The sequence below is a fragment of the Suricata suricatta genome, chromosome 14 (genome assembly GCF_006229205.1).
Source record: "Suricata suricatta isolate VVHF042 chromosome 14, meerkat_22Aug2017_6uvM2_HiC, whole genome shotgun sequence".
NCBI lineage: Eukaryota > Metazoa > Chordata > Mammalia > Carnivora > Herpestidae > Suricata > Suricata suricatta.
The window spans coordinates 15,777,128-15,786,492 of record NC_043713.1 but is presented as its reverse complement, the minus strand read 5'-3'; the positions used below and the strand labels follow the sequence as shown (position 1 = coordinate 15,786,492).

The 9,365-nt window shown below is 46.1% G+C and overlaps 1 protein-coding gene across 1 annotated transcript in view; it reads right to left on the bottom strand.

Moving 5' to 3' along the window:
* Positions 1-4,559: 4,559 nt before the first annotated feature.
* The window catches only part of CCBE1 (collagen and calcium binding EGF domains 1), a 244,836-nt gene continuing 240,030 nt past the window's right edge, over positions 4,560-9,365 (bottom strand). The window contains exon 11 of the mRNA XM_029921543.1: positions 4,560-8,579. Within this exon, the coding sequence (XP_029777403.1) occupies positions 8,346-8,579 (234 nt within the window). The 3' untranslated portion in view covers positions 4,560-8,345. The remainder of the gene's footprint in view (positions 8,580-9,365) is intronic.

Below are 9,365 nucleotides of genomic sequence, written 5' to 3'. Positions count from 1 at the left end.
TGAGCAGGAGGGAGGGGCAGAGGAGAGAGACTCTTAAGCAGGCTCCACACTCAGTATGGAGCCCAACTCGGGGCTCGAAACCACAACCCTGGGATTCTGATCTAAGCCAAAATCAAGAGTCAGACGCTTAACTGAGGCACCCAGGCACCCCATACTATATACTTTCTTGAACCTTGGTTTCCACTTCTCTTTAGGCCACATCTAGCACTAAATAACTATAATACTTTGTAATTCTTTCATCATCTCCTTGAGAATGTAACCTATATAGTCTGTGAGGTCACATTATCCCAACATGGCGGGAGAACGTGGGGCTGGGTGGCTGAGCTGTGTGTATCCTACAGGATTAATCTGACAGTGAATTAATGTTTGCTTTGAAATATGCCCGTGTTTGTTAGAAATGTTTTAGCTTTGTGACCTTGGGCAAGCTGTTTTACCTTCAGTGTATGTATACAGTAGGGATAATAAAAGTACCAATCCTATAGGGTTTTGTGAAGGCAAAATGTGTGAATTCTATCCAATTCACCATAAAAAGTATTGACAGCAGGGGCGCCAGGGTGGCTCAGTTGGTTGTGCACCCGACTTCCGCTCAGGTCATAATCTCATGGTTTGTGAGTTTGAGCCCCCCGTCAGGCTCTGTGCTGACAGCTCAGAGATTGGAGCCTGCCTTCGGATCCTGGGTCTTCCTCTCTCTGCCACTCCCTTGCTCATGTTCTGTCTCTCTGTCTCTCAAAAATAAAGAAATATTAAAAAATTAAAAAAATATTGACTGGCCTCCCACTGAGTACTGGGTGTGGTGGGAGATGTTGGGGATCCAGTAGAAAGAAACAGAAACTTCCTTCCCCTGAGGGGCTTCCAGTCTCTCCAGGAAGCAAAGAGAGGAGCAGCAAGTTCTCACAGCGGGAGGCAGTCGAGAAACAAGCCACTCACTTCTACAGTCTCCCTCTGGCTTTCCCTTCTCCCATCTTCGCCGCTTCAAGAACCTTCCATGGGTCCAGAAGGAAACACAAGGTCCTGACAGATGGATGTAAGGCTCTTCCCGGGCTGCGGCTGCCTCTCTAAGGCGTTTCCTGTCACCTCCCTGCTTGTGTACTTTGTTCCTGCCGCAATGACCTCGGGGCTGCTTCTTGAGCACAAGCAGGTCTGCTTCAGCGTCTCGCTCAAATCTCTGTGTGGATCATGCCCTCCCCCCTCCCCCAAATCTGCACACGGCTCACCTTTCCCTTCAGGTCTCTGCTCACAACCCCTTTGTTGGTGAGGGCTTTCCAGAAGATCACACCTAAAGCAGATCCTCCGCTCTCCCTCACTCTCCTCTCTATCCTTTATCCTATTTCCCCCATAGCTCTTTTTATGTATTTTTATTATTTTTTAAAAGGTTATTTTTTAAGTTTATTTGAGAGAGAGTGAGACAGTGCATGTGAGTAGGGGAGAGGTTGAGAGAGAGGGAGAGAGAGTCCCAAGCAGGGATTTGATGACATGAGGCTCAAACTCATGAACCACGAGATCATGACCTGAGCTGAAATCAAGTCAGTCACTTAACCAACTGGGCCACCCAGGCACCCCTTCCCCCCATAGTTCTTTTTAACATGGACATATATCATAATGGTAAATTTTAAATGTAAACTTGGCTAGGCCCCAGTACCCAGATATTTGGTCAAATGTCATCCTAGATGATCCTGTGAAGGCATTTTTTTTTTTTTAAAAAGATGAGATTAACATGTAAATTGGTAGACTTTGCATAAAGCAGATTGCCCTCCATAATGTGGGTGGGCCTCATCCAATCAGTTGAAGACCTTAACAGAAAACCACAGACTTCTCCAAAGAAGGAATTCAGCTAGCAGATTGCCTTTGGATTCTAATTACAACATCAACCACCAACACCTCCGGAGGTGTCCAGCCTGCCAGTCTATCCTTCCGATTTTGGACTTGCCCGCCTTTACAATCACATACGCCAATTCTTAAAGTACTCTCCCTGTATAAACACACACATATAATACACACACACACACACACACACACACACACACACACACACCAGTATCAATTTATCTGGACCCACATATACATCCTTTTGGTTCTGTTTCTCTGCAGAACCCTAATACGTATATTTGTTCATTTACCTGGACCAAAAGGCATACTCCATGAGAGAAGAACTTTCTATTATCACTATTCTAATCTTGTCCCTCAATGAATTTTTCCTGAAGTGGGCAAGAATTTCAGATTTGAAAAGATGTTACTAAAGGAAATAAGCAGGGTGAGGAAGCCATAGAGTAGTTTGGAAATTTCCTTCTTGTACTAGGTTGAGTGGTATTCCTCCCCACTCCCCAGAATTCATGTGTACCACGGACTTGAGAATGAGACCTTATTTGGAAGTAGGGTCTTCCTACGTAATTACCTTGAGGTGAGGTCATACTGGATTAGGGCACATTGTCCGACAAGCAGTGTCTTTATGAGAAGAGAAAATAGACGGAGGTGCCTGGGTGGCTCAGTCGGTTAAGCGCCTGACTTCGGCTCAGGTCATGATCTTGCAGTTTGTGGGTTCGAGCCTCGTGTCTGGCTCTGTGCTGGAGCCTGTCTTCGTATTCTGTGTGTGTCTCTCTCTCTCTGACCCTCCCCTGCTCATGCTGTCTCTTTCTCTCTCAAAAATAAATAAACATTTAAAAAAAAAAAGGAGCTAGAGACGCAGAACGCACAGAAAGAGAATATCACGTGAAGGCAGGAGAGCAAGTGTCCAGGGCAGTAACACCGAGGATTGTGGGCGACCGCCAGCAACCGGAGAGAGGCATGGATGGCTTCCTGTCGCGGTGCCTCCAGAAGGTACTGAGCCTGCCGGCACCTCTCAGATGCCCAGCCTCCAAAACTGTAAGAAGCTGGTGCTGGTCAAGGCCCCGGTGCCCTGCTTCGGCAGCTGGAGGAAGTGAAGACACCCCAGCCTCACGTCTCTACCGGTTTCCCAGAACCTAGCAATTCAACCGCGGCTGCCCCCACATGTCCTTGGAGTTGCCTTTCCCTGCACACAATTCCCCTCCCCCTGCCCTGCCCCCCCCCCGGCCACCACCTGATGAGTGCCGGCCCCCACCTAGCCACCCTGAACCTTGTATCTATAAGTGAACAGGTGGTTAAAATCTGTACACAGAGCTGGGGCTGTTTCAAAAGCACAGCAAAGTCTCCTCAAAACTTGGGGATCCTGGTTGGGAGGAAACGAGCTTCTAGGTCTGCCGGAACGGAGACCCGAGCTCATGGGGCAGCCAGCCAACCCCACAGACAACGCCATGGGATGTCTGGAGGTAATGAGGAGGAGTGTTCACCCAGCTCTTGGTTCATAAGTTGCTTCTAATTTTTTTAATGTTTATTTTTGAGAGAGAGAGAGAGATAGAGAGAGAGCGCGAGTGAGTGAGCGAGCGCGTGAACAGGAGAGGGGCAGAGAGACAGGGAGACACAGAATCTGAAACAGGCTCCAGGCTCTGAGCTGTCAGCACAGAGCCTGATGCGGGGTTTGAATCCATGAACCACGAGATCATGATGTGAGCTGAAGTCGGATGCTAAACCGACAGAGCCCCCCATGAGCTGCTTCTTGAATTAAGAAGGCTGGAGAAGTTACACATGGAGTAGTCACCCAGATTTCCACGGACGGTTATTTTACCCAGAGGTTTCGGGAAGCTTTTCTCTGTCAGGGCTGGAGGCCTTGGTGGCCGCCGTGCGGGTGCCGCTGGGTGCTGGCTGCCACGTGGGGAAGAAGGGGCCGGGATCACTCCTGCTGGCACCGGCTGGGACTGGCTCTCGAAGCATTCTTCCTGTCCAGCACTTATCATACTTTGTAACTGCATATTTTTGTGATTAATCGATTTTGCCTGGGAGGATCCTGGTCTGTCGGGCCAGAGCGTCTGGGAAGGATGGCGATTAGGACTTTGACGCTCCCTGTGGTGCCTGCAGCGAGCAGCTTACAACAGGCGTTTGGTAAGTATTTGCAGAAGGAAAACGAGCTGTATAAATATAGGTCAACTTCAAGGTATTAAAGGCACCCTGAGAAAGAGTGCTTAAAATCTTAGAGGTACCCCCCCTTTTTAATTGAACTCTACCTCCCCTGTGGCCTAATTGATGACAATTCTCGTTTTCTAATCTTCAGATAGGAGACTTTAGCTACCAACTCATGAAGCTCCCTGCCCATCCCAACTTTTTTTTTTTTTTTTTTAGTCAGTCAACTTTTTCCCCTCCTCTGAAGGCAGCCTTATTTGGAATTCTCCTCCAGAATCAGTTGAAAATGGAATTGATCTCAGCAGAACGAGGGGGGTGGGGTGGGGGGTGGGACGCCTCAGGTGTAAAAAGCCTGCCCTGGTCCCAGAGACCTCCTCAGCTGGAGACATGGGCCCTTGTGACTCAGATTCAGTGGAACCTGGGCCTTTAGACCTTGACCCAGACTCATGTGTTGGGTCCACACTCAGACCCTAGCAGGTGGGTTCCTGGTCTTGGGAGAAAGGTCTCGATCTCCTTATGTGCATCTTGTAGAAATACAGGTAAGTTCCACAAGGTCGGGAGTCGGTACAAAACACAGCACAACCAGGTAAGAAAAATAACTTTGTTATTAAGCATATATAATCTTATCAGAAGTACTTCATAGTATCACATCCATAACTGTTCCAATACTAGTTCAGCTGTTATATGGACCTGTTATAAATAATGAACATGACTACTGAAGTATAGGACTACTCACTAGGAAATAGAAAACCGTCGTGACACACATGAAATCCCCAGGGCACATGCTTCGGGATCTAATAAAGAATGCTCTTGTCTTGGGGTGGGGGTGGGGATGTGTGAAAGGGTCTTTCCTTCTTCTCTAACTTCCCTAAAGCAGTAATATTTTCTGAAGGAGATGTGAAGTCCAAGATTTTATGTCTTAACAATTATAGTCATGGTTTTTTTTTCAAATGGAAAATTATTTTGATTTGTTGTGAAATACACACACTGACCATGCCAGGAAATATTTCATCTATTTCCCTGAATTCTTTATTAATAACTTGAGATGGCTCTATTCTATTTGTTGTTTGGCCTGGATTTCTACAAATACATTTCTCTTTTAGGAAGGTTATTGGAAAGATGTCAAGGTTGCACAATGAAGCGGCTGTGCCTCTGTGACAGACCAGAGTTGGGGGAAAGGAGGAGGGGTGGGGACCCCCAAGTCTGGTGAGGGATTTGTTCTCAGCCCAAGGAGATGCCTGGCGCTTAGTTACGGAGAATTTCTTCTTCCCCTGCCTACCTGGAAAAAGCAATTACAAGGAAACAGTAGTTGTGAATCATGGAAAGGGAGCAAGATTGGGGTGGCCCTCACCTGGTATTTCATACTCTTCCTCCTGTGCCAACGTGCATTTATTATTTACCCATTTGGCTATGGACCCACTTGTCTGAGTTTATGCAGTAGAAATGACTTCAGTTGGTCCGTTCCCTCTGTGGCAGGTGTTGGAATTAACACAGGACAGAGAAGACAGCAGTGTCCTTGGGCGCCCATGCTCCTTGGCCTAGTAAAGCTTATACTTTCTCCATCTGGAATTGGGAAGGGGAAGGATCTTCCTAAACTAAAATAGTGCCCTTCGTGCACTATTTTCAAGGCCTTTATTTTTATTCCCACTGCTTCCCAGAAAGAAAAGCAATTATTAGGTCCTATTCTATGTTCTAGTCATCAGCGTGCAAAAAAATCAAAGCCAGTATTTCCGCTAAAGGGTTGAGGAGGTGTACAAAGATCTTTTCCCTCCATGAAACATGGAGCAGCTCATGCAGCAAACTTTATCCCCTGGTAGGTTTTGAGAAGCCCTGTTTAGATAGTGAGCTTTGGTTTTCTATCCACAACTAAAAGATACATTAGGATTAACAGTGCAGTCTTGTGTCTTATCTTTGGTAAGTATAATTTGGACATATGGAGGATATATTTAGTCCTGGGGAGGAGTCCATGCTTTTGAAAATCTGTGGATGAACAATTATATAAACTGATCTGATCTAGCAGACTGAGATTATACAAACAGGGTCTTGTGTGTTTAGCTACAGAACATTACCTAGAATAGTCTCATGAATCCCAGATATTACTTCCTTCAGTTCATTTTTCAATGTATTATCCTAGCCTCCTGTCAAACATACACTTTGGTTGTATGTTATGAACATCTGACAATAAGACATTTATATTTCTAAACACAAATCCTCATTTAAAAAAAATCAAAGATGGACCTAATCATTTTTCATAGAGCCTATGCATAATTCTTTAGCATCCATCCATCCACACCCTTTAAATATTATGTTCCATGAGCTGGCAATGTTAAATGCGTTCCAGATGAGAATCAACGGCTGTTCAGTTCAGCTCCTAGTGAACCCAAGGTCAGCGAGGCCTCCTGCTGTGAAGATGGGACCCCGGAGAGACTGGAGAGCGAGGGAAAACACCAGAGAAGGAGCACCGAGAATGTGTTTGCTGGTCACTGTAACTTTCTGATGGACTGTCACTGGGGATTTTGCAGGAGGAAGAAACAGTGGAGTTGAGGGTCCGTGGAATCTCCAGCCACCAGCAGACTGACTGGAATCCTAGGGTTTTAATTGATGGCAACAGGGGAAGGAAGGCTGTTGTCACTTGAGATGTGCACACAGAAGCCCTTCCTATCATTCTAGAGGCAGAGGATTAAGAGAAGGCACACAAACACCAAGAGTGGCTTTTGAAGCTGTCCCCAGGACGACAGTTATATGATGGGCGACAAGGAGGTGGGAGAAGTCAGCATACACGTCCCAGAAATGCGGGGGCAAATCGCAGGGTGGGGGACAGGAATCCCAACACGAGCAGGCGTGAGTGTGACAATGATCGTCTGTGAGGCTCCACACTGGGTGAAGGGCCCTGAGCAGGTGGCTGCCTTTCCGCGTGGCAGATATGAACATGGACGGGAGAAAACCTGCACGCTTCCCTGTCGGAACCAGGATGTTCCCTTACGGTATTCCAAAGCAGGAGATGCTCCTGGTCTCTCCAGCATCACTCTCGCTCCTGTGTCTGGAACCAGAGGCGGGCTTTTTTCTGGAAACCGCCTCCCTCTGGGACTCACAGGTGTATGAGCAAACACAGACTCAATGGCAGGTTTGAGAATACAGCGCTTTCCCAACTGCTTCCTGCCCTTGCCGAGGGAGGGGAATCAAGAAGGCCTGTGAGAACTGGAACTTGGACTAAATCATGGAAAATTAAGGAAAAATGGGAAGAGCGGGAAGGACATTTCTGCCAAACCAGAAAAACCATTCTTATTTCCCTCTGCATCCAAGGGAACGTCCAACAGTGTATCGCTCTGTGTTGGAAGGCTTTGCTGGCCCTGGACAAGGACTTCGGTTCCCAAGGACTGCAAATTCACTTGCCCTTGCAGATTCGGTGGGGTCCCTGCCCGAGGCTGTCCTTCCCCATCTCCAACAGCCCAAGGGAGCGATCTCCTTCAGCACACCGAGCCAACAAGGATCCTGGCCTAAGGGCCCCTCTGGGCACCCAGTCAGAGCCAGGCCAGTGCGTCTCCCCAAGGGTCAGCCACCCTTATGTAACAATCTGTGATTTTCTGAGCAAGCCCACTCATTTGATCTTCTGGCAAAGCCACTGTTCTAATGGGAATGTGTGTACTTTTATTCTAGAAGAGCATTTACTCTTCCCGCAACAGTAACCTTCTCCGAACAGGGAACGCACAGAACCATTAATGGTCATATTTGAATTTAGAATGTGGCAACTCATAAGACAGTAAACATAGGGCTGTAATTTTTCTCCATTTCTCCTAAGATCCGCTCCTTCTTAATTCCCTCCTTTAATCAAAATTGGGAAATGAGGTTGGACAACAATCTAAACAGATTAGGTTGACAAGGAAAAAGAATTAGCGCCAAGGTAAATACACATTATTGTCTTCCCCTTTTAATTGAAGAAGCCAAATTTTGATACTAATTGTTGATTTTGGACACTTATCTATATACTTTAATAAGTGACCTCACATTTTTCTCAGAACTTACCTTGCCACTTTTTTCTTTTGGATTTTCTGCTAAACTTTAAGATACTGTGAGAGTACTCAACTCAGAAATTCAGAAATTCCTCAATATGAAGGAGGTAAAGGGGAAGTTCCAATGTATTACACCCCCCCATCCCCCAACTGGCTCTTGGAAGGAAGCATGTAAATTAGCGACTTACTCCTGTGAGGATAATATTTTGAAGAGGATGGGGAAGGAGGAGGCAGGAAAAGAGCTAAAGAAATTAAAAATATATCCTCTCTAGGTTTCCAGTGGTTTTGTTTTTTCTTTCTGTATATGGTTTAACTACAAGTAAAAACATTCTTTTCTCCTCCGGTGTGAAGATATTAGATGTGCTAAGGATAAAAGTCTCTGGTGGGTCCCAAGTCTCTTGTCTCAGTTTTTTTTGGGTATTCATCTCCAGAGCCGAAGTCCATGGCTTCCGGGTAGCTGGAGAATTCCTGAGGTAAAGGGAACTCCTCAGTTGAAGAGTGCGTCCGGTGTCCAAACACCTTGTCCTGCAGCTCAGCGATGTCGTTGCGGATGTCGGCCAGCATTAGTAGCAGGAAGTCGAAAGAACCAGGGGGCCCCTGTGCACATGAGAGGAATCAAAGCCAGAAGACCACAGACTCAATCCTGTGCAAAGGCCATGGCTTCCGTGGGATCCGTGATTTGCTATCCCCACCCGCACTTGGTGGGAACTATTTAGCAGATGCCTCTGTGTCCCAGATAGAGTAAACCTAACAACTACTACAGTAGCTGGGTATGGGATGTTCTTAAGATTGTCTTCTAATCTGTTCATCTCCCCCATGAGCTGTGGCGACACATTCACCTCTCCTCCCTCCTAACTCTTGGCTACCTCAAATCTGGTAGAGGAAAGGAATAGAGGAACGCTCCTGTGTTACTTTCCAAAGAAAACTGGGAGATCCTTGGAAGGGTAGAGCAGTGGTTAAGAGGTTGGGGTTCTGTTGGATTTGAATCTCAGCTCTGCTGCTCACGAGCTGGTCTTGGGCAGGTTACTCAGTTTCTTTGGGTTTTTATCTCCCTATCTGTAAAATGGGGATAGTAACAATCCCAATGTCCTAGGGCTTCATGGGGTACGTAAGTGAGGATTTAAATGAGTTAATCCATGTAAGGGCTTAGAGCATCACAAATGCTCAAAATGTTATCCTTTAGAAAATGAAAATGCAAAATACTTATTGATTCATGATGCGGTTTCATCTTATCTTGGGCAAACTATGCAGTATTTAATACATAGTAGCAGAATATTTACTACTGAAGCTTGAAAAGATGTGAGTTCTTTGTGTGCAATCTGTTATTTATGCATGTGAGAGGGTTTTCTTTTTTTTAATATTTTTACATTGTAGTACTTGTTT